The following is a 25,773-nucleotide window of genomic DNA, read 5'->3' as shown; positions in this document are numbered from 1 at the left end:
TTTCACCTGATCTACAATGTTCCATTCTTGCAGGGCACTTGCAACAGCTTCAGCTGTTTTTTCTCCTGCCCCAGATGTCAACTTTGCCACACTAAGCAGTTGACTTATCCCTTCTCCAGAAACAACAATTGGTAGATGGTCAACATGTTCCTTTCCTGTGAGGTCTTCCAACAACTTTCCATCCCAGTGCACTACTAATGGTGTATCAGTAGAAAATTTCTCTTGAATCTCCTTTGAGAAATCTGATCTCATCTTCATACGCTTACGACGGACAGTAGAACGTCTGATATTGTATTCTGTGCCATCATGACCTAAACTTGCTGTTGTTTCAGCAAGTAGAAAGACTGCATTTCTGTCAGACACTTTAGTACGATCGAATGCAGCAGCCAGTCCTGGAGTCATTATGTTTTTGGTCTTTCTTTTCTTTGATGCACTAGACACAGGAGTACTTTCTGAATCAGACAGACCTGACCCGTCAGAATCATCACTCAAGTCGCTAAAGTTAGCATCTGATGGACCTGGTTCTTCCATTTTTCTTTTATAATTTTCTGCAGCTGCTACTCTCTTTTCTCTTTTCTCATCTAATAGTTTCTGTCGCATATCAATACCAGCCATACATCCCTTTCTACCTTTTTCCCTTTGAGCAATTAGAAACTGGCGATCTTCTTCTATCTTTATGATTTGCAGAGCATCCTGATGTGCCATGTCGAAAAGGTCATCTAAATTTTCTGTGAAGTCTGTTTCATCTAGTTCTTGTTTCTTGTTTTTTCTATTCTTTGTCTTCTTGAGTGTTTTCCATTTTCTGAACAGTTTCTCTATCTTTGTTATGAGGTGATGCTTTGCCCTGACTGGAATACGTGCTCTTTCCCAGAATGGAAGAGCTGTTTCATTTTCTGCAGTGCATGCATCTCGTACTGTTTTCTTCATTTCTCCATGATGGAAGAAAAATACTTTCAAAACCTGTCCATTAGATGGAAGCTTGTTGCCTCTTATTTCCTGGTCACAAGAGCCAATCAGATACAACTGCTTTTTCTTTCTGGTGGCAGATGCAGACGACATGGTAGCTCAAGTTCAGAGAGACAAAAACCAGGAAACGTTCTCCTGATGTTCTTATAATAACCCTAAAATACTGTGATCAAAACTTTTGTATTGTGGGTTATTCTCACATATGACATTTAACAGAGCTATGAAGTAATTTTATCAAAGGATTTGTGGAATTATAACTGCACAAGAAGTCCACATGCGTTTATCAAAATATACCATTTTGGTAAATATCTAAGCTAAGTGTGCTACCTCTAAATATGTTTAGATTTTGAAGAAAAAAATTGAGGTGACTTTTCACCTAAGGCATCACACATTGATGGGGTGAGAACACGAGATTTAAAAAAAAATTTTTTTTGGACCACCCTAACCTCCACATCCAGCATGTTCACCTCCAAGATCGTCTGAGACCAGCCACTCGGACAGCTACTGAAACAATCGATTTGCATAACCAAAGAATTTCTGCACAAACTGTCAGAAACTGTCTCAGGAAAGCTCATCTGCATGCTCGTCGTCCTCACTGGGGTCTCGACCTGACTCCAGTTCGTCATCGTAACCGACTTGAGTGGGCAAATGCTCACATTCGCTGGCGTTTGGCACGTTGGAGAGGTGTTCTCTTCACGGATGAATCCCGGTTCACACTGTCCAGGGCAGATGGCAGACAGCGTGTGTGGCGTCGTGTGGGTGAGCGGTTTTCTGATGTCAATGTTGTGGATCGAGTGGCCCATGGTGGCGGTGGGGTTATGGTATGGGCAGGCGTCTGTTATGGACGAAGAACATTCATCCATCCATCCATTTTCTTCCGCTTTATCCGGAGTCGGGTTGCGGGGGCAGCAGCTCAAGCAAAGCCGCCCAGACCTCCCGATCAACACACACCTCCTCCAGCTCCTCCGGGGGAACCCCAAGGCGTTCCCAAGCCAGCCGAGAGATGTAGTCCCTCCAGCGTGTCCTGGGTCTTCCCCGGGGCCTCCTCCCAGTGGGACATGCCCGGAACACCTCTCCACCGAGGCGTCCAGGGGGCATCCGGAAAAGATGCCCGAGCCACCTCAACTGACTCCTTTCGACGTGGAGGAGCAGTGGCTCGACTCCAAGCTCCTCCCGAGTGACCGAGCTCCTCACCCTATCTCTAAGGGAGCACCCAGCCACCCTGCGGAGGAAACTCATCTCGGCCGCTTGTACTCGCAATCTCGTTCTTTCGGTCATGAGCCAAATCTCATGACCATAGGTGAGGATCGGAACATAGATCGATCGGTAAATCGAGAGCTTTGCCCCCCTACTCAGCTCTCTCTTCACCACGACGGTCCGATACAGCGACCGCATCACTGCAGATGCTGCACCGATCCGTCTATCGATCTCACGCTCCATCCGTCCCTCACTCGTGAACAAGACCCCGAGATACTTAAACTCCTCCACTTGAGGCAAGGACACTCCACCGACCTGAAGAGGGCAAAGCACCTTTTTCCAGTCGAGGCTCTGCTCCTCCTGAATCCAAGGTTCGGCCATCAGTCGAATTCTCCTCTCCAGTACTCTGGAATAGACCTTACCGGGGAGGCTGAGAAGTGTGATCCTCCTATAATTGGAACACACCCTCCGATCCCCCTTCTTAAACAGAGGGACCACCACCCCGATCTGCCAATCCAGAGGCACTGTCCCCGATCGCCATGCAATGTTGCAGAGGCGTATCAGCCAAGACAGCCCCACAACATCCAGAGACTTAAGGTGCTCAGGACGGATTTCATCCACCCCAGGAGCCTTGCCACCGGGGAGCTTTCTAAACACCTCAGTGACTTCGGCCTGGGTAATGGATGAGTCCGCCTCCGAATCCCCAGTCTCTGCTTCCTCTTCGGAAGACGTGACGATGGGATTGAGGAGATCCTCGAAGTACTCCTTCCACCGCCCGACAATATCCCCAGTCAGGGTCAACAGCTCCCCACCCGCACCGTAAACAGTGCTGGTGGAGAGATGCTTCCGCCTCCTGAGGCGTCGGACGGTTTGCCAGAATCTCTTCGAGGCCGACCGATAGTCCTCCTCCATAGCCTCCCCGAACTCCTCCCAGACCCGAGTTTTTGCCTCTGCGACCGCAAGGGCTGCGGCACGCTTGGCCTGCTGGTACCTGTCAGCTGCCTCTGGGGTCCCACCTACCAACAAAGATAAGTAGGATTCCTTCTTCAGCTTGATGGAATCCCTTACTTCCGGTGTCCACCACCAGGTTCGGGGATTGCCGCCGCGACAGGCACCAGAGACCTTGCGACCACAGCTACGAGCAGCCGCATCGACAATGGAGGTGGAGAACATGGTCCACTCGGACTCCATATCTCCAACCTCCCCCAGGATCTGGGAGAAGCTCTCCCGGAGGTGGGAGTTGAAGACCTCGCTGACAGAGGGTTCCGCCAGTCATTCCCAGCAGACTCTCACGATATGTTTGGGCCTGCCAGGTCTTACCGGCTTCCTACCCTCCCAGCGGATCCAACTCACCACCAGGTGGTGATCAGTCGACAGCTCTGCCCCTCTCTTCACTTGAGTGTCCGAGACACGTGGCCGAAGGTCAGATGATATGACTACAAAGTCGATCATCGACCTCCGGCACAGGGTGTCCTGGTGCCACGTGCACTTATGGACACCCTTGTGCTCGAACATGGTGTTCGTGATGGACAAACTGTGACTAGCACAGAAGTCCAACAACAGAACACCACTCGGGTTCAGATTGGGGAGGCCGTGCTTCCCGATCACCCCCCTCCAGGTCTCACTGTCACCGCCCACGTGGGCGTTGAAATCCCCCAGGAGAACAATGGAATCCCCAGTCGGAGCGCTATCTAATACTCCTCCCAGGGACTCCAGGAAGGTCGGGTACTCTGCACTGCTGCTCGGCCCATAGGCCGAGACAACGGTGAGAGACCTGTCCCCAACCCGAAGGCGTAGGGACGCGACCCTCTCGTTCACCAGAGTGAACTCCAACACTTGGCGACTGAGCTGGGGAGCAATAAGCAATGCAACCCCAGCTCTCCGCCTCTCCCCGTGGGCGACGCCAGAAAAATGAAGCGTCCAGCCCCTCTTCAGGAGTTGGGTACCAGAGTCCAAGCTGTGCGTGGAGGTGAGCCCGACTATCTCTAGTCGGTATCTCTCAACCTCCCGCACAAGCTCAGGCTCCTTCCCCCCTAGCGAGGTGACATTGCACGTCCCAACAGCCAGGGGCTGTGAGCATGGACCGGGCCGCCGGGCCACCCGCCCTTGACCGCCACCCAATCCTCTCTGCACCTGACCCCCATGGCCCCCTCTGCAGGTGGTGAACCCACAGGAGGGCGGGCCCACGTCACTCTTTTGGGCTGAGCCCGGCCGGGCCCCATGTGCTAAGGCCCAACCACCAGGCGCTCGTGCGCGAGCCCAAACCCCAGGCCTGGCTCCAGGGTGGGACCCCGGCTCCGCCATACTGGGCGACGTCACGGTCCTTGATCTTTTACTGGTCATGGAGGTTCTGAACTGCCCTTAGTCTGACCCATCACCTAGGACCTGTTTGCCTTGGGAGACCCTACAGGGAGCACAAAGCCCCCGACAACATAGCTCCTAGGATCATCCGGGTACGCAAACTCCCCCACCACGATAAGGTGGCAGCTAGAGGGGGAGTGGATGAAGAACACAGTGTTATGTGTCGGACGCAGCTCGGAGAACCGACCAGCGTTTGAAGGACCCAGTATGAAATAAGCAGAGCACGGTTCAAAGGCTAACTGAATTTAATACATAACAGTGATAATATAATAACAAAAGGTGCGGCCTGGCGTGGTGCGCTCCCAGCAGCGCTAACGGTCCGGAGCCAGAAGCTGTTTCGGACCCAAGGACCCTGCCGACACCCCCCAGGTGGCCGCAACAACCGAGTCTGTGAAAGAAGGAACCATTATGTGAGTCCACACTCTACACACAGAACACTTAAAGGTGTACAAACAGCAAACACTTCCTGGCTTGATTACTGATCAGCTTCCCAACCTGCAGGCATGGAACAATCAGTTCACAAAACTCCACTGCAGTGAAAGCTGATACATGACTAACAAACAGCTCAATACAATAAGGTGTGAGGGACACCACATTTACTGACTGTATAAATGTTAGTCACAAAATCTAACGTACCTCAGGAAGTGTGCTGACGAGCGTGAAACCTCACCCCCTCCTCTTTCACAGACTGTGCATCAAACCTGGACGTTCTCAGCATCCGCTGTTGATGAGATGGCTCCCGAGACGACGATCTCACCCGTCTGGTCACAAGGTCGAGTCTCTGGCAAATACACACTGTGCACTCCAGTCTTAAATGCCAACATGTTCCAATCCATCCAGATGCACCACAGCTGTGAGTCCTGACGAGTCGCAGGTGATCAGGGTGAGGTCCTGACAGCCTCAGCAACACAGCCACTCAGTCCCAAACGCACGCCACCTGGGAGGAAAACCAAAAGACAGAAACAAACCGGCAGCCAGGCCCCCCCAGCCATATAACACACAGGTGCATTTTATTGATGGTATTTTGAATGCACAGAGATACCATGACGAGATCCTGAGGCCCATTGTTGTGCCATACATCCAAGAACATCACCTCATGTTGCAGCAGGATAATGCACGGCCCCATGTTGCAAGGATCTGTACACAATTCTTGGAAGCTGAAAATGTCCCAGTTCTTGCATGGCCGGCATACTCACCGGACATGTCACCCATTGAGCATGTTTGGGATGCTCTGGACCGGCGTATAAGACAGCGTGTACCAGTTCCTGCCAATATCCAGCAACTTCGCACAGCCATTGAAGAGGAGTGGGCCAACATTCCACAGGCCACAATTGACAACCTGATCAACTCTATGCGAAGGAGATGTGTTGCACTGCATGAGGCAAATGGTGGTCACACCAGATACTGACTGGTATCCCCCCCCAATAAAACAAAACTGCACCTTTCAGAGTGGCCTTTTATTGTGGACAGTCTAAGGCACACCTGTGCACTAATCATGGTGTCTAATCAGCATCTTGGTATGGCACACCTGTGAGGTGGGATGGATTATCTCAGCAAAGGAGAAGTGCTCACTATCACAGATTTAGACTGGTTTGTGAACAATATTTTAGGGAAATGGTGATATTGTGTATGTGGAAAACGTTTTAGATCTTTGAATTCATCTCATACAAAATGGGAGCAAAACCAAAAGTGTTGTGTTTATATTTTTGTTGAGTGTATTTGTTTAATATGCGCATTGAATGACATATCCTGATCAAAAATGACTACAAGATTTCTCACAGTATTACTAGAGGTTAGGGTAATGCCATCCAGAGTAAGGATCTGGTTAGACACCATGTTTCTAAGATTTGTGGGGCCAAGTACAATAACTTCAGTTTTATCTGAATTTAAAAGCAGGAAATTAGAGGTCATCCATGTCTTTATGTCTGTAAGACAATCCTGCAGTTTAGCTAATTGGTGTGTGTCCTCTGGCTTCATGGATAGATAAAGCTGGGTATCATCTGCGTAACAATGAAAATTTAAGCAATGCTGTCTAATAATACTGCCTAAGGGAAGCATGTATAAAGTGAATAAAATTGGTCCTAGCACAGAACCTTGTGGAACTCCATAATTAACCTTAGTCTGTGAAGAAGATTCCCCATTTACATGAACAAATAGTAATCTATTAGATAAATATGATTCAAACCACCGCAGCGCAGTGCCTTTAATACCTATGTCATGCTCTAATCTCTGTAATAAAATTTTATGGTCAACAGTATCAAAAGCAGCACTGAGGTCTAACAGAACAAGCACAGAGATGAGTCCACTGTCTGAGGCCATAAGAAGATCATTTGTAACCCTCACTGATGCTGTTTCTGTACTATGATGAATTCTAAAACCTGACTGAAACTCTTCAAATAGACCATTCCTCTGCAGATGATCAGTTAGCTGTTTTACAACTACTCTTTCAAGAATTTTTGAGAGAAAAGGAAGGTTGGAGATTGGCCTATAATTAGCTAAGATAGCTGGGTCAAGTGATGGCTTTTTAAGTAATGGTTTAATTATTGCCACCTTAAAAGCCTGTGGTACATAGCCAACTAACAAAGATAGATTGATCATATTTAAGATCGAAGCATTAATTAATGGTAGGGCTTCCTTGAGCAGCCTGGTAGGAATGGGGTCTAATACACATGTTGATGGTTTGGAGGAAGTAACTAATGAAAATAACTCAGACAGAACAATCAGAGAGAAAGAGTCTCACCAAATACCGGCATCACTGAAAACAACCAAAGAGAACGATATGTCTTTGGGATGGTTATGAGTAATTTTTTCTCTAATAGTTAAAATTTTATTAGCAAAGAAAGTCATGAAGTCATTACTAGTTAAAGTTAAAGGAATACTCGGCTCAATAGAGCTCTGACTCTTTGTCAGCCTGGCTACAGTGCTGAAAAGAAACCTGGGGTTGTTCTTATTTTCTTCAATTAGTGATGAGTAGTAAGATGTCCTAGCTTTACGGAGGGCTTTTTTTTATAGAGCAACAGACTCTTTTTCCAGGCTAAGTGAAGATCTTCTAAATTAGTGAGTCGCCATTTCCTCTCCAACTTACGGGTTATCTACTTTAAGCTGCGAGTTTGTGAGTTATACCACGGAGTCAGGCACTTCTGATTTAAGGCTCTCTTTTTCAGAGGAGCTACAGCATCCAAAGTTGTCCTCAATGAGGATGTAAAACTATTGACGAGATAATCTATCTCACTCACAGAGTTTAGGTAGCTACTCTGCCCTGTGTTGGTATATGGAATTTGAGAACATAAAGAAGGAATCATATCCTTAAACCTAGTTACAGCGCTTTCTGAAAGACTTCTAGTGTAATGAAACGCACGTGCTTGACGGCGGACGTGTAATCAACGTAATATTGCTCACGACTGCATCCGGTAAATGGCATTTCTCATCAAAAGTAAGCATAATAAATGTTCCCAGTACACTGGACTGTGTTGTTACAGAAGTGTATTGCATTCACTGGATAAAAAAAAATTTGACTGCTGATCTCGTAATTACGAGAAAAGATCTCATAATTACGAGATCAGGATCAGGATCAAGATCAGCAGCCATTTTTTTTTTAATCCAGTGAATGCAATACGCTTCCATAACCGACAGCTGCGCACATGGCTTTGTTTGTCCCGATAGCCACCAACCGGAAGCGCGCCGCGCATACGTACTGGTGATGCTGAACTCGCTTATTCCCCAAAGGTGGACATCTTCGGAAACACTCTTCAAAACAGTAGTTCTAATTTAAACTCTGGAAGAACTGAATAAGTATTTCCATCAAGCTGTTTTTAATGAAGGGTGATTGTACTCTATGGTGTTCCTTCATTAGGAGCTCCACAAAAGTTTAGCTGAAATCAGCCTGTGTCAGATAGGGATGGGACCGATCCAATGCTGGATCGATATTGGGTTCCGATACTGACGTAATGTTTCGGAAAATACCAATCCAACCCGCTACATTTTCCAATACCAGAGAAGAGCCACTGTGAATCCTCTCAACTGCTGTTGTTTGCTCTCTGCTTGTTTACTGCCGAGTGGGAGGAGGGGAGGGGAAAGTTTCTGAAGCCGGGCTATTTGAGAGAGCTCTCTTCGACAGTGTTCCAGCTGCAGTTAGCGACAAATTTCTGCCCAGCTCTCGGGTTCAAACTGTCTGTTCGTCGAGCACGGATTTTCCGAAAAATTAAGTGAATTGTTGCTGAAAATGTGTGCTAAAAAGTTAGCAGTTCACTGTCCGACAGATTCTGTCCGCTGAAAGGGAAAAAGTCTCCATTAAAATCCTGCGCGTGAGCGTCGGTGATGATACATTTATTTTACAGTTGAAATGTTTTGTGTTTCTAAAAAGTTAAAAGTTTGTGCAGCATGAACAGCGAGAGAGGAAGACAAAGAGAGAGAGAGAAGGAGGGTGAGAGAAAGAGAGAAAGCGAATGAGTGAGCAAGAGACAGACAAACAGAGAGACAGGGAGACAGGCAGAGAGAGAGAGACAGAGACAGGCAGAGAGGGAGAGAGACAGGCAGGAGAGTGTGTTGTCTTTTCTCTTTAAGTCTATAAAAAAAGGCTATAAAAGTCTATAAAAAATAAAAATAATTCTTTCACCAAAACATCAAATCGAGGCTTTCATCTTAGATACACCTTCTGGCAAATTGTAGCTCAACTTTCAGGTCTCAGTTTTAAGAAAATCCTCATATAAAATCAACAATAATGATAATAACAATAATATTAAAGCAAACAGAGCTCATGGTATTGGATCGGAAAAGTATCGGGATCGGCAGATATCCAAATTCAGGTATCAGGATCGGATCAGAAGTGAAAAATTGTGGATCGGTGCATCCCTAGTGTCAGCATTTGTTTAAATATGCCATATTATATCTTTTCATTGATGTAATCTTGTGGCAGTCAGTAACGGTTAGTTTTTTAGACCAAGCAGAGGGAAAAAAATATGGAATCATTCAATTCTGAGGAAAAAATTATGGAATCATGAAAAACAAAAGAACGCTCCAACACTTCACTAGTATTTTGTTGCACCACCTCTGGCTTTTATAACAGCTTGCAGTCTCTGAGGCATGGACTTAATGAGTGACAAACAGTACTCTTTATCAATCTGGCTCCAACTTTCTCTGATTACTGTTGCCAGTTCAGCTTTGCAGGTTGGAGCCTTGTCATGGACCATTTTCTTCAACTTCCACCAAAGATCTTCAATTGGATTAATGACATTGACCCTATGTGTCTTTTTGCAAGGAATGTTTTCACAGTTTTTGCTCTATGGCAAGATGCATTATCATCTTGAAAAATGAGTTCATCATCCCCAAACATCCTTTTAATTGATGGGATAAGAAAAGTGTCCAAAATATCAACGTAAACTTGTGCATTTATTGATGATGTAATGACAGCCATCTCCCCAGTGCCTTTACCTGACATGCAGCCCCATATCATCAATGACTGTGGAAATTTACATGTTCTCTTCAGGCAGTCATCTTTATAAATCTCATTGGAACGGCACCAAACAAAAGTTCTAGCATCATCACCTTGCCCAATGCAGATTTGAGATTCATTACTGAATATGACTTTCATCCAGTCATCCACAGTCCACGATTGCTTTTCCTTAACCCATTGTAACCTTGTTTTTTTCTGTTTAGGTGTTAATGATGGCTTTCATTTAGCTTTTCTGTATGTAAATCCCATTTCCTTTAGGCGTTTTTTACAGTTCAATCACAGACGTTGACTCCAGTTTCCTCCCATTCGTTCCTCATTTGTTTTGTTGTGCATTTTCGATTTTCGAGACATATTGCTTTAAGTTTTCTGTCTTGACGTTTTGATGTCTTCCTTGGTCTACCAGTATGTTTGTCTTTAACAACCTTCCCATGTTGTTTGTATTTGCTCCAGAGTTTAGACACAGCTGACTGTGAACAACCAGCATTGCGTGATGATTTACCCTCTTTTAAGAGTTAGATAATCCTCTCCTTTGTTTCAATTGACATCTCTTGTGTTGGAGCCATGATTCATGTCAGTCCACTTGGTGCAACAGCTCTCCAAGGTGTGATCACTCCTTTTTAGATGCAGACTAATGAGCAGATCTGATCTGATGCAGGTGTTAGTTTTGGGGATGAAAATTTACAGGGTGATTCCATAATTTATTCCTCAGAATTGAGTGAGTCCATATTTTTTTCCCTCTGCTTGGTCTAAAGAAGTAACCGTTACTGACTGCCACAATTTTTTTTTCTTGATTTCTTATAGTGTTTCTTAAAGCCAGAAAGTTGCCATTTGAAATGACTTTAGTTTTGTGTCATGTCTGTGATATGCTTTTTTTTCTACAAAATTAAACAACTGAATGAACATCCTCCAAGGCCGGTGATTCCATAATTATTGCCAGGGGTTGTATGTATCATGGTATCCCTCCAACAGACTGGACGTATCTCACAGAGCACAGACCGGCTCAGTGAGTGTGTTTCGTGCAGCAAGCAAACCTCTTATAATTAAATTCCATGATGTTCGTCACTAAAGTTTGAACTGGCTTGTTTTAGGCTTATATTTTGCTTATAACTGGGCAGTCTCTCCGTGCACAGTCAGACAATTATGGGACTGAGAAAGTTAAACACAAAACCCCATCCATCTTTAACTGTAAAAGTTACAGATACAAACCAGTAGTGCACAACATGACCCGTTTAACATCCTGAGGGTGCTACGTGGGAAGAATGTGGGGATTTGGGGTTGCTGTCAACACGTGAAATTACATTTTGTCCATATAGAATTTTATAAAAGCACCAATACAGCACCAGTCAAAATTTGGACACAAATAACATTTCTACCAATGCATCTTCTGACAATTCTGTGTTGTGCTTTGATGTTATTTATGCATATGGCAAAAGCAGATGGTCACCCTGCTGAGTTTGGTCACCTTGAGGTTTCTTCCTATAATCAAAAATCATCAACTGAGGAACTTTTTCATCAATGTGCTTGCATATGGGGTGAGTATGGTTTAAAACTTATGGTGTATAGTGTCTTTGTGCAACTATGTTTTGGGTTGGCACTGTATAAATAAACTTATTGAAACTGAACAATTAATCATTGAAAATTTAAATTCTGCTTGCCGCAGTGTTACATATCTCAAACCACTGCACTGTGTCACCACAGTTGATGACAAGCTGACTGTGATCTCACGCCATTGTGATGCTGCAGTGTTTCATCAAATGGACTCAGATCTCGGATGCCAGGGTGGCATGGCAACAATCTGCTGCAGGAACAACAGCTGTGACCCCAACATTTGCCTTGCAAATCAGACATGGCTTTACATACTCACTTTGTTTCTGCACACATTCACTATGTGTGCAACTCGGTGAGTCTGCACTTTTAGTGCTGCATCGTCTCTTCAGTGAAACACAGGAAAAAAAAATGTAACCATAGATCTGCAATGCCAACTCACTGCTGCATACAAGTCCATGTCCTCTTTCTACATCTTTGTCCTCTGTGATTCTCTCTCACGCTGTCTATAGCCTTCTTTCTTTGGCACAGACAAGACACAATCTGTTCATCTGCCTTTATTAGTTTCCCTCTCTTTCCACACCTGTGTCATTCTTGTGTTTACAAACAAAAAAATAACAACCCAGTTATTCTTCTAATTACTTTGACTTCCATGTAAAGCCAAGATATTTCAAATTTTGTCGCGTCACCTTCCTTTCATTTGTATATATAATCATTTCATTTGTGAATATATATATATATATATATATATATATATATATATATATATATATATATATGTACGAGGTCTGTGAGAAAAGTAATGGACCTTATTATTTTTTTCAAAAACTATATGTATTTGAATCACGTGTGATTACATCAGACATGCTTGAACCCTCGTGGGCATGCGAGAGTTTTTTCACACCTGTCAGTTACGTGATTCGCCTGTGGGCAGTCTTTGAGTGAGGAGTGGCCCACCCTCTCATCGATTTTTCATTGTTTAGGAATGGCTCAGAGACTGCTGCTTTGTTTGATAAAATTTTTTTCAAAACCTGTAAGGCACAACTGAGTGGACACCATTCGATAAATTCAGCTGGTTTTCAGTGAAAATTTTAACGGCTGATGAGAGATTTTGGAGTTTTACTGTCGCCGTAAGGACGGCCCACGGCGCCTGCCGGCGATCTGCACTCCGAGGCGGCATCGTCTCGCTGTTTCAAGCAAAAAACTTCCTAATTTCAGGCTCTGTGGACCCAAGACGTTGTGAGATAACAGAGAACTTTCAGAAGAATTCGGGATCAGGAGTTTATCCAGACATTCAATCAATCAATCAATTTTTTTATATAGCGCCAAATCACAACAAACAGTTGCCCCAAGGCGCTTTATATTGTAAGGCAAGGCCATACAATAATTATGTAAAACCCCAACGGTCAAAACGACCCCCTGTGAGCAAGCACTTGGCTACAGTGGGAAGGAAAAACTCCCTTTTAACAGGAAGAAACCTCCAGCAGAACCAGGCTCAGGGAGGGGCAGTCTTCTGCTGGGACTGGTTGGGGCTGAGGGAGAGAACCAGGAAAAAGACAATTGACAGGCGTGAAAAAATTCACGTATGCGCACGAAGGTTCAAGGTTTGCTCATGCAAGCACACGTGATTCAAATCCATCAGGTTTTTGAAAAAAAAATAAAAAGGTCCGATACTTTTCTAACAGACCTCGTACAAGTATTTAGAGAAAAAAAAAAATCCCAATAAAGCACAGTAACTGCAGAATAAAGTACTGAGTTGGTTTTAATGTTATGGTTTTCATAATTGCAAAAAATGAAATGAGGGGGAGGTGTGTGTGGATCTGGAGGTCTGGGCGGCTTTGCTTGAGCTGCTGCCCCCGCGACCCGACTCCGGATAAAGCGGAAGAAAATGGATGGATGGATGGATGAAATGATTTTATTTCCGTAAAAACAAATACTTTCATGATTGCCGTAAAACTCCAACTATTACTTAAACTCTTAAGAGTCAAGACAGGACAGGCATGAATGCAAGACTAAACTTCAGTTTATCATTGTTACAACTCAATGAATCCTCATGACCCAGATTCACATCTTTTGTTTTTTTCTTGTGAAATTGACAAAAATGTTGGAAAAATCCATCCCTATCTCACAATATTAGTTAAAAAAAAAACAGGATTTGTTATTTAATTTCACTCCAAAATGTAATGAATTTTTTTTTCTTAGCTCTTGTACCCCCCCCCCCCCCCAAAATTAATAGTGAATTATTGGTAATTAATGTGTTGAGGAATTACTTTAATGATCTTCATGTTAGTCAATGCAGTAATAAGCATTAATTAACAATGAATGAAGAGTTATCGGTGTTGAGTTATTCATGGTGTTGTATAGCTTAATAAATCATTAAATAATGTATAAATTAATACCTTGACAAACATGAATCAAATCAAATCAAATCAATTTTATTTATATAGCGCCAAATCACAACAAACAGTTGCCCCAAGGCGCTTTATATTTTTAGGCAAAGCCATACAATAATTACGGAAAAACCCCAACGGTCAAAACGACCCCCTGTGAGCAAGCACTTGGCAACAGTGGGAAGGAAAAACTCCTTTTTAACAGGAAGAAACCTCCAGCAGAACCAGGCTCAGGGAGGGGCAGTCTTCTGCTGGGACTGGTTGGGGCTGAGGGAGAGAACCAGGAAAAAGACATGCTGTGGAGGGGAGCAGAGATCAATCACTAATGATTAAATGCAGAGTGGTGCATACAGAGCAAAAAGAGAAAGAAACAGTGCATCATGGGAACCCCCCAGCAGTCTACGTCTATAGCAGCATAACTAAGGGATGGTTCAGGGTCACCTGATCCAGCCCTAACTATAAGCTTTAGCAAAAAGGAAAGTTTTAAGCCTAATCTTAAAAGTAGAGAGGGTGTCTGTCTCCCTGATCTGAACTGGGAGCTGGTTCCACAGGAGAGGAGCCTGAAAGCTGAAGGCTCTGCCTCCCATTCTACTCTTACAAACCCTAGGAACTACAAGTAAGCCTGCAGTCTGAGAGCGAAGCGCTCTATTGGGGTGATATGGTACTACGAGGTCCCTAAGATAAGATGGGACCTGATTATTCAAAACCTTATAAGTAAGAAGAAGAATTTTAAATTCTATTCTAGAATTAACAGGAAGCCAATGAAGAGAGGCCAATATGGGTGAGATATGCTCTCTCCTTCTAGTCCCCGTCAGTACTCTAGCTGCAGCATTTTGAATTAACTGAAGGCTTTTTAGGGAACTTTTAGGACAACCTGATAATAATGAATTACAATAGTCCAGTCTAGAGGAAATAAATGCATGAATTAGTTTTTCAGCATCACTCTGAGACAAGACCTTTCTGATTTTAGAGATATTGCGTAAATGCAAAAAAGCAGTCCTACATATTTGTTTAATATGCGCTTTGAATGACATATCCTGATCAAAAATGACTCCAAGATTTCTCACAGTATTACTAGAGGTCAGGGTAATGCCATCCAGAGTAAGGATCTGGTTAGACACCGTGTTTCTAAGATTTGTGGGGCCAAGTACAATAACTTCAGTTTTATCTGAGTTTAAAAGCAGGAAACTAGAGGTCATCCATGTCTTTATGTCTGTAAGACAATCCTGCAGTTTAGCTAATTGGTGTGTGTCCTCTGGCTTCATGGATAGATAAAGCTGGGTATCATCTGCGTAACAATGAAAATTTAAGCAATACCGTCTAATAATACTGCCTAAGGGAAGCATGTATAAAGTGAATAAAATTGGTCCTAGCACAGAACCTTGTGGAACTCCATAATTAACTTTAGTCTGTGAAGAAGATTCCCCATTTATATGAACAAATTGTAATCTATTAGACAAATATGATTCAAACCACCGCAGTGCAGTGCCTTTAATACCTATGGCATGCTCTAATCTCTGTAATAAAATTTTATGGTCAACAGTATCAAAAGCAGCACTGAGGTCTAACAGAACAAGCACAGAGATGAGTCCACTGTCCGAGGCCATAAGAAGATCATTTGTAACCTTCACTAATGCTGTTTCTGTACTATGATGAATTCTAAAACCTGACTGAAACTCTTCAAATAGACCATTCCTCTGCAGATGATCAGTTAGCTGTTTTACAACTACCCTTTCAAGAATTTTTGAGAGAAAAGGAAGGTTGGAGATTGGCCTATAATTAGCTAAGATAGCTGGGTCAAGTGATGGCTTTTTAAGTAATGGTTTAATTACTGCCACCTTAAAAGCCTGTGGTACATAGCCAACTAACAAAGATAGATTGATCATATTTAAGATCGAAGCATTAAATAATGGTAGGGCTTCCTTGAGCAGCCTGGTAGGAATGGGGTCTAATAAACATGTTGATGGTTTGGATGAAGTAACTAATGAAAATAACTCAGACAGAACAATCGGAGAGAAAGAGTCTAACCAAATACCGGCATCACTGAAAGCAGCCAAAGATAACGATACGTCTTTGGGATGGTTATGAGTAATTTTTTCTCTAATAGTTAAAATTTTGTTAGCAAAGAAAGTCATGAAGTCATTACTAGTTAAAGTTAATGGAATACTCAGCTCAATAGAGCTCTGACTCTTTGTCAGCCTGGCTACAGTGCTGAAAAGAAACCTGGGGTTGTTCTTATTTTCTTCAATTAGTGATGAGTAGAAAGATGTCCTAGCTTTACGGAGGGCTTTTTTATAGAGCAACAGACTCTTTTTCCAGGCTAAGTGAAGATCTTCTAAATTAGTGAGACGCCATTTCCTCTCCAACTTACGGGTTATCTGCTTTAAGCTACGAGTTTGTGAGTTATACCACGGAGTCAGACACTTCTGATTTAAAGCTCTCTTTTTCAGAGGAGCTACAGCATCCAAAGTTGTCTTCAATGAGGATGTAAAATTATTGACGAGATACTCTATCTCCCTTACAGAGTTTAGGTAGCTACTCTGCACTGTGTTGGTATATGGCATTAGAGAACATAAAGAAGGAATCATATCCTTAAACCTAGTTACAGCGCTTTCTGAAAGACTTCTAGTGTAATGAAACTTATTCCCCACTGCTGGGTAGTCTATCAGAGTAAATGTAAATGTTATTAAGAAATGATCAGACAGAAGGGAGTTTTCAGGGAATACTGTTAAGGCTTCTATTTCCATACCATAAGTCAGAACAAGATCTAAGATATGATTAAAGTGGTGGGTGGACTCATTTACTTTTTGAGCAAAGCCAATAGAGTCTAATAATAGATTAAATGCAGTGTTGAGGCTGTCATTCTCAGCATCTGTGTGGATGTTAAAATCGCCCACTATAATTATCTTATCTGAGCTAAGCACTAAGTCAGACAAAAGGTCTGAAAATTCACAGAGAAACTCACAGTAACGACCAGGTGGACGATAGATAATAACAAATAAAACTGGTTTTTGGGACTTCCAATTTGGATGGACAAGACTAAGAGTCAAGCTTTCAAATGAATTAAAGCTCTGTCTGTGTTTTTGATTAATTACTAAGCTGGAATGGAAGATTGCTGCTAATCCTCCGCCCCGGCCCGTGCTACGAGCATTCTGACAGTTAGTGTGACTCGGGGGTGTTGACTCATTTAAACTAACATATTCATCCTGCTGTAACCAGGTTTCTGTAAGGCAGAATAAATCAATATGTTGATCAATTATTATATCATTTACCAACAGGGACTTAGAAGAGAGAGACCTAATGTTTAATAGACCACATTTAACTGTTTTAGTCTGTGGTGCAGTTGAAGGTGCTATATTATTTTTTCTTTTTGAATTTTTATGCTTAAATAGATTTTTGCTGGTTATTGGTAGTCTGGGAGCAGGCACCGTCTCTACGGGGATGGGGTAATGAGGGGATGGCAGGGGGAGAGAAGCTGCAGAGAGGTGTGTAAGACTACAACTCTGCTTCCTGGTCCCAACCCTGGATAGTCACGGTTTGGAGGATTTAAGAAAATTGGCCAGATTTCTAGAAATGAGAGCTGCTCCATCCAAAGTGGGATGGATGCCGTCTCTCCTAACAAGACCAGGTTTTCCCCAGAAGCTTTGCCAATTATCTATGAAGCCCACCTCATTTTTTGGACACCACTCAGACAGACAGCAATTCAAGGAGAACATGCGGCTAAACATGTCACTCCCGGTCTGATTGGGGAGGGGCCCAGAGAAAACTACAGAGTCCGACATTGTTTTTGCAAAGTTACACACCGATTTAATGTTAATTTTAGTGACCTCCGATTGGCGTAACCGGGTGTCATTACTGCCGACGTGAATTACAATCTTACCAAATTTACGCTTAGCCTTAGCCAGCAGTTTCAAATTTCCTTCAATGTCGCCTGCTCTGGCCCCCGGAAGACAATTGACTATGGTTGCTGGTGTCGCTAACTTCACATTTCGCAAAACAGAGTCGCCAATAACCAGAGTTTGATCCTCGGCGGGTGTGTCGTCGAGTGGGGAAAAACGGTTAGAGATGTGAACGGGTTGGCGGTGTACACAGGGCTTCTGTTTAGGGCTACGCTTCCTCCTCACAGTCACCCAGTCAGCCTGCTTTCCCAGCTGCTCGGGATCTGCCAGGGGGTAACTAACTAAAATCTCCACTGTTAAAGGAGATTTTGTAATGAAAGAACGTGCGGGCAGATTCGCATGTCGGGCCGGACCCGACCGCGGGGGGTCGCCACAGGAAAAACACCTCCGTTGGAAACCTTAACGGACAAGTTGGAACATGCCCAAGCTGTTAAACAATTTCTCAGATATTCACTTGTTGAAAGCCATCAAAAGCCGCCTGAATTTTACATATGGTTTTCAACACGGAGGTGTTTTTCATGTCGCGGCGCAGACGGATTTGCCACGTCGTCACGGATCCGACTCGGCAAATTCGTCCGCACGTTCTTTCATTACAAAATCTCCTTTAACAGTGGAATGTCCGGGTAAACTCCTGATGCCAGCTTCTTCTGAAACTACTCTCTGATGACGTCCTGGGTGAACAGAGCTTTAAATTAGGATGTTTTCAGCTCGAAACAGCCAGACGTATATATATATATATATATATATATATATATATATATATATATATATATATATATATATACGCACACATATAATTTGTATAATATACATCTATTCCTCCATTTCAGGCCTGCAATATAGTCCAAAAAAGTTTGGACAGAGTATTTTTGCTGCGATTAATACCATGTCAGATTGAACCCCAATATGCAGGCAGCAAGAGACAGGAGGTACCTACAAAAATCAAGGTGATTTATTATTCCAAAAATTTGTGGCAAACAGCCCAAACAATGACAAAAATATAATGAGGGAGAGGAGTCCAAGATAACCCTCTAAAAAGAGTCCAAAACAAAGCTACACGAAAGGAAATGCAGTTGTGATTATAAGTTTACATACCATGGCACAATTTTTTTTTTGTTGACATTTTTCAGAGATAACACAAAAACTTTTTTACTCATTGTTAGTTGTGTGAAGCTATTCATTGTGAAATAACTGTGTTTACTCTTTTTAAATCATAATGACAACAGAAACTACCCAATCTCCAAGGAATCTGGAGGAATTTCATTGACTGAAAATACAGTACCCTTGAAAAGTATTGGAACACTTGGTACTACACATGTTTTAATTTGTTTATGCCCTTTCAAGATAAAAAAAATAAATAAATCTAAAATTATCTTCCTTAAACTGAAAGCAAATCTCTACAACTTGAAATGAATTAATTAAACATATAAAAGCCAAGATGATGGATTGCATAAGTAATGGAAGGCTTTGGTATAATATTTGTAAATAATCAGTTTTATTGCCAGTATTTCCTTGTTTCTCCACAGTACATGGAGAAACATGGCAGAGGTGGGGTTTGAACCAGGAACCTTCCGTACTGAAACCAAGTAAACTAACCACTTGGTCACCACCCCTGCTTTTGAGTTTAAGGAAGATAATTTTAGAAATTTTATTTTATTTGTATTTAAAATGGCATAAACAAATTAAAATGTGTGAAATACAAAGTGTTCCTATACTTCCAGAGGGAAGTAAATGCTGACCATTAAAAACATGAAATAGCCTTGATTCATACTGTCTGCAATGAAACAGAAGTCTAAGTAAATGTAAGAATCATTGTGGTTTTTTCCCCATGAATTAGCATTTTCCATGCCATCCAAACTTTTTATAATTTTGGGATTATGCTTCATTATTTATGCTGTGTGATCCACACAAGTCAGGACAGATCAAATGTACTTTCAGCTGCTTGTAAATGTCAAGAAAAATACAGTTCATACATTTTCATTGCGAAAATGTTAAGTTATGGTATTGTAAGTCTATTATCAAGAAAATGCCAACTCTGCTGCAGATAGCCATTGCACCTCACAGGATTTTTGCCACAAAGGCATCAGTCTCTTCTTAAAACTGATCGACTTATAGTGTCTTGCTTGTCACAAACTTAGGTGAATCATAAATTCCACTGTCCTTTTCAATTTCAGCACCTCATATTAATACAAGAGGAAGAGCCTTTATTGTCCATACATACAATGAAATTTGTCCTCTGCATTTAACCCATTCTAATTACAGTTAGACACAATCTAACAACTAGGAGCAGTGGGCTGCCACAGTCTGGCACCTGGGTACAAACTCCAGATGTTGAAACGCTGCCTTGGTCAAGGGCAGAGAAAGGAGCAGACCCTAAATAAGCATGTTTTGACTGTGGGAGGAGACCGGAGTGACCGGAGCAAACCCACACAGACACGGGTAGAACATGCAAACTCCACACAGACACGGGTAGAACATGCAAACTCCACACAAAAAGGGCAGGAAGCGAGCCCATGACCTTGCTGTCAGACAACAGTGCTAACCACTAATCCACCATGCTGCCCAATAAGCCACTGTGCCCCCAGTAACATCAGTTCATAATCACAGTAATTCCAAATAACCACATAAGAGTAAACATATAATGGCTATACAAAGAAAAGATTAACAAACAACAGAGATGACTGCAACCTTGAGAAAATTGTCAAGCAGAGCGGATTCAAGAACTTGGTGGAGCTTCGCAAGAAGTGGACTGAGCCTGGAGTCAGTGCATCAAGAGCCACCATGCACAGACACTGGGTTGGAAATGGGATGCAAGTGACGCATTCCTAGTGTCAAGTCACTCCTGAACCACAGACAATATCAGAAGTGGCTTTCCTGGGCTAAGTCACGATTTGAGGTGGCATGTCATCTGCTGGTGTTGGTCCACCATGTTTTATCATTTAGAGAACTTCTTGGTTTCATCTGCTGACATCCTTTATGGGCATGCTGGCTGATTTCTTTTTCCAACAGGACTTGGCGCCTGCCCACCGTGTCAAAACTACTAGTAACTGGTTTGCTGAATATATATTACTGTACTTGATTGGCCAGCCAACTTGCCAGACCTGAATCCCACAGAGGTATTGTCAAGAGGAAGATGAAAGACACCAGATCCAACAATACAGACAAGCTGAAGGCTGCTATCAAAGAGACTTGGGGTTCTGTAACATCTCCCAGTGCCACAGATTGATCACCTCCATAACACTGCATTGATTTAGTAATTCTTTTAGCAAAGGAGCCCCGACCAAGTATTGAGTGCATAAATGAACATACTCTTCAGAAGTTTGACATTTCTGTATTATAAATCTTTTTTAAAATTTCATCTTATGAAATATTTTATGATGATTTTTCTACTTTATTTTTTGAGCTTTAGGCTACATTTATCAAAATTAAAATAAAATGAAATAAACATTTCAGTTTATATGTAATGAGTCTAGAATGCATCAAATTTTCTGTTTCTGAAATTACTGACAAAAGTATTGAACTTTTCATGATATATGTGTGCGTGTGTGAATCCTATTTGAAATAAACTAGGAACACTATTTTTGTATCTTTAAATAGGTTTTCATGGTAGAAATCTTTTTCAGAAGACAGTTGATCATGCGATGATGATGCTTGAGATATTCTTATACTGGGAACTCAAAAAAGGCTGAAAAAATAAGTAAAAATGTTAAACAAGGAGAAAAAAATAAATAAAAACTACTAGGCAGATTCGCATCATCTTGTGCACAAATAAAAACGGGTGACCACACATGACCTCCACACTCTTGTGTAGAACACACTTTTCTGCTCCCATTCTAGAACCCCAGGTGGCTGCTGATATGTGAACTGCAGATTAGCAGCATTTGTCGAATATTTCTTTAGCTGCACTTTTCTGTCCTGCACGCCTGTATGACTGTGCGCGTCCAGGCCTGTCGTCGCACTGAGGTGCACAACATGCACATGACCGAATCGACAGGACAGAGGGGTGGTTTATCACATGCAAGCACATACACACATTTATAGGACACGCGCAGATAAAAAAAAAACAAACACAATCACGACAGCCACAGTCTAACCTTGTGGTGCGTCCATTTATAGCGAATTTCGGCCTAGAGAGACTCACGACGGCTGCTGGCTGCACGACTCGGAAATTCTGCAGTGAAACAGGGGGGGCAGAGTCTCCCTGCTATTGGTCCGCTGCTAGAACTCGATGCGCTCCATTGGTCAGTCTTTTCCTCACCGATGAGACGCTCGTAAAGACGATTGGACAGCTACGAGCGCGCGCGCTGGGCGGGCCCAATTCAACCGCCTCGTCAATGCCGCTCGCGGTGGCGCTGCTTCCATTGGCGGAAGAGGCGCGGCTTGAGTAGCGGAGTACTGCGGCAGCCGTCAGGCGGCGGAGGGAGACAGAATCCTGAGCAGGTAGCGGTAGTAGTTCGGCCGGTGTTCGCAGCCACGAGCGCAGCGGAAGGAGAGGCGCGCGCTTCTGCGTGATGAGACCGCACGGCTTGTTTTGAAAGAGCCGCTGGGAAGGACTGAACTGAAGGTTACCCACTTTATTCCATTCTTTTGTTAGTCCTCTCGAACTTGCCTGTCGTTCTTTAGAATACCTGCTCGATTTAGACAGTTTTTTTTTAAATATATATAAAACACCGTGAGGGGCTGAAACCTCTCAACCTGAGCACCACCTGAGAGAAGACCAGTGACGCCACCATGGGGGTAAGACCGGCTTTTTAAAACTTAAAAAATAAAATTAAACTGCGTTGTAATCCTCCTGAAGTGGCATGTGAAGTCACAGACAGTAAACTGAAACTGAGCCGCTGTGTTATTTATTTATTTCCCCCCCTGAGTGACATTGACTGTAATGCGGAATCGTGTTTTAACCTGCTCTCAACGACTGCGACAAACTGATATATAGCAGCAACTATTTTAGGGGTTAAACCTACTCTGGAAAGGTTTTAACTACTAAAATACGCGTATTAATGTGAATACAGACCGGTACCAAAGTCTTCAAAGTAGTCTCTCCAGGTCATGTATTTTAGGTGTCTGCTACTTTTACCAGACTAACTTAACCAGAACTAATCGGTTTATTCGCGTTACACTTCATGCCAGTTTAACGACCTCCCCCATGCCCTCTGCAGGGGCATTTTGGGGTGAACCTGGAAGTAGATGAGCACATACCGGCACCTTGGATGACCCGTGCGTCATAATGCGGTTACTGTGCAAAACCGCATCGTCTTATTCCCCCTCTTGTGACAGCCAGCCAGCCGGTAATCAGGAGGGAATTAAGTTTGTAACTATGACTTAAAATTCTGCTGCGGGATTAAATTTAAAGTCGATGTTTTTATTATTATTATTATTATTATTATTATTTAATAGCTAAATTAATGAGTCAAAGGGACAATCGACCCCACTGAGTTAGTGCGCAATTTCTGCTCCATCGCCACCCTGCAGAAGCAATTGTGATTTTGTGAGCCACTGCTCACCATGACGCTGCAGACTGAGACAACCGTGCGTGTGGTGGAGACCGTGCACGCCGGTGGCACCAGTCCGCGTGCGGCTCCCGCAACTGTCATTTATCTACAGGAAAGAATCCAGAGCATATGCTCTGGATTCTTTCCTGTAGATTGGAAAGACACATCGGAAGTAGAATTGGGCACTGCGTCAAAAAGCATGAGAGTACAAAAAAGTGTTTATGTGTGCACTGCTGTTACGTAGAAGTTTGCTTCAGTAGGGTGTGCGTGAGGCAGACGAGTTTCGGAGGATACATCTCCAGAGAATGGCGTTATAAAAAGAGGCAGTCCCTCATGAGACGCAAAGGGTGTTTCCTCGCCTTTAAGCGCAAGGTGACCCTGGGTGAGATGGATAGATAGATAAATGGACAGATGCATGTATGCAACTCCTCTTGACTACTGGACGCTCCTTTTTACCGCTGATTCTGCTTTTTTATTTCGTTTTGGCATGTACAAGGTGCATTGGCACATCAGCTGCCCTTTCCCAAGGCTGCAGGGGGCATTGCTTCCGACTCGCTTTCTGCGTCAAAATGGGGGCGTGGTCTCCGCGGTGGAAATTCCCTGCAACGAGCTGTGATTGGCTGGACCGAGATGCCACGCAATAAGCGTCGGGCTGCAGTGATGCTCGACTGTGAGGCTCAAGCATGTGTCAAGAATACGCGAGAGCGAACCAGCTCATTTTGTCAGAGCTATAGTGACGATTTGACAGAGAGTCTTTACACACGTTCACAAACAGGCATCGTTAGTCTTTTCTGCATTCCATGCTGCTGCAATGTTATATTGGGCGTTGCTGATTTCTGAAGAGGTGATAGGATTAGCAAGATTTTTTTTCCCCCTTCAGCCGTTCCCTTGTTTTCACTCGGGGGCGCCACAGCAGATCCGCATGTCGAAGTGCACAGCACAGACATTAATAAATTTAAGTACTGCAGCCTTGGTCCCACTTAATGGTACGCTTAAGTTTAAGCACATATAATTAAAATATGTTCAGAAATAAATTCAAAGGAACCAATTTTGTATAATCAGAATATTTAATAAAATATTAAACAGCAACAGAGTGCTTTCATATATGTAAGTCCCTTCGGCTGCTCCCTTGTTTGTACTAGGGGTCGCTACAGCAAATCCAAGGTGGATCTGCATGTAGAATTGGCACAGGTTTTATGCCCGATGCCCTTCCTGACGCAACTCCACATTACATGGAGAAATGTGGCAGGGGTGGGATTTGAACCCAGAGCCTTCTGAACTGAAACCAAGCGCATTAAACACTTGGCCACCACCCCTAGTCAACAGAGTGCTTTCATAAAGTGCAATAAAATACTCAAGACATAAAATGTACACTTGACACAATTATTGTCTCACATTTATATATTTATAGTAAATATCACTTTGACAGCCAGTTTTCATTAGTTTTCATTAGATGGTACATCAACATTTCCAAGTCACGTGGGCTTCATTTACATCAGTCATTCAGAAATAAATCTGTTTGTCTGGAGTTGGCAGTACCTCAGAACTGATTGGCTGTTGAAGGAGGATAGCTACCAAGACCCCCAAGAGAATGCTGGGATTTGAGAAACTCCATAGTGCAACTATTATCTGTTGCCTCACCAGTCCCAGCTCCACTGTGGAATGGAATATCAAGGGCTTTGTTACATGAAAACACTTCAAATCTAGGCAGAGTCTCCCACATGTCTTCTGGCAATCTAAAAGTGAAAATTCATGCCTTCTTTTTAATAAAATCCTCACTTCAAAGCTAATTTCTTCATAAAAATCCTAAATTCTTTGATAAATTTTTGAAATATCCTCCTGACAGACAAATGATGGCAATCACATTACTTCCTCAGTGGAGGTAATGATAAATGTATATTCCTTTTTTTAATCACTATAACTGTATTATTTTTTTAATTTTGGAATGCTGGACAGAAAACACAAGTAATCTGAAGATAAAAAGTTGGTTTTTAGCTATTTTTTTTCTCTTTCTAACATTTTGCAAAGTAAGCAAGTAATTAATTGCAGTAATACTAATAATAATTCATAGAGTTTTAAACCATTTAAAACACTATTAGTTGCACCTTTATCTTTTTTTAATATCATAGGCACATATTTTAAAAAAAGTATTTCAAACAACAAAATAAGAGTTACATGCGTTCATTGTTATTGTAATAATAATAATAATAATAATAATAATAATACATTTTATTTGTATTGCACCTTACATTTCAAAGAAATCTCAAAGTACTACAGCAAGGATTTAAAAACAGAACCAAAACAGACTTCAAAAACAGATTTTTTAGAAACCATTTCAAATGATAAGATATCTAAAAGGCCTTTTGAAATAACAATGTCTTTAGGCCTTTTTTAAAGGCCTCCACACTTTGTGGGGCCCTCAGGGTCTCTGGGAGGGAGTTCCAGAGCCGAGGGGCCACTGCCTGGAAGGC

The 25,773-nt window shown here is 42.8% G+C and overlaps 1 protein-coding gene and 1 long non-coding RNA gene across 2 annotated transcripts in view; one reads left to right on the top strand and one right to left on the bottom strand.

The window, feature by feature from the left end:
* The window catches only part of LOC117514135, an 84,196-nt gene extending 61,927 nt beyond the window's left edge, over nucleotides 1-22,269 (bottom strand). Inside the window, exon 1 of the long non-coding RNA XR_004561815.1 lies at nucleotides 21,948-22,269. This is a non-coding gene — a long non-coding RNA (uncharacterized LOC117514135). The remainder of the gene's footprint in view (nucleotides 1-21,947) is intronic.
* A 1,351-nt stretch (nucleotides 22,270-23,620) lies between these two features.
* The window catches only part of atp1a3b (ATPase Na+/K+ transporting subunit alpha 3b), a 63,393-nt gene continuing 61,240 nt past the window's right edge, over nucleotides 23,621-25,773 (top strand). The window contains exon 1 of the mRNA XM_034174428.1: nucleotides 23,621-23,674. Within this exon, the coding sequence (XP_034030319.1) occupies nucleotides 23,636-23,674 (39 nt within the window). The 5' untranslated portion in view covers nucleotides 23,621-23,635. The remainder of the gene's footprint in view (nucleotides 23,675-25,773) is intronic.

Source organism: Thalassophryne amazonica, chromosome 7, assembly GCF_902500255.1.
Source record: "Thalassophryne amazonica chromosome 7, fThaAma1.1, whole genome shotgun sequence".
NCBI classification, from domain to species: Eukaryota; Metazoa; Chordata; class Actinopteri; order Batrachoidiformes; family Batrachoididae; genus Thalassophryne; species Thalassophryne amazonica.
Note: the sequence above shows the minus strand (reverse complement) of the source record. Positions and strands in the feature narration are given on the sequence as shown.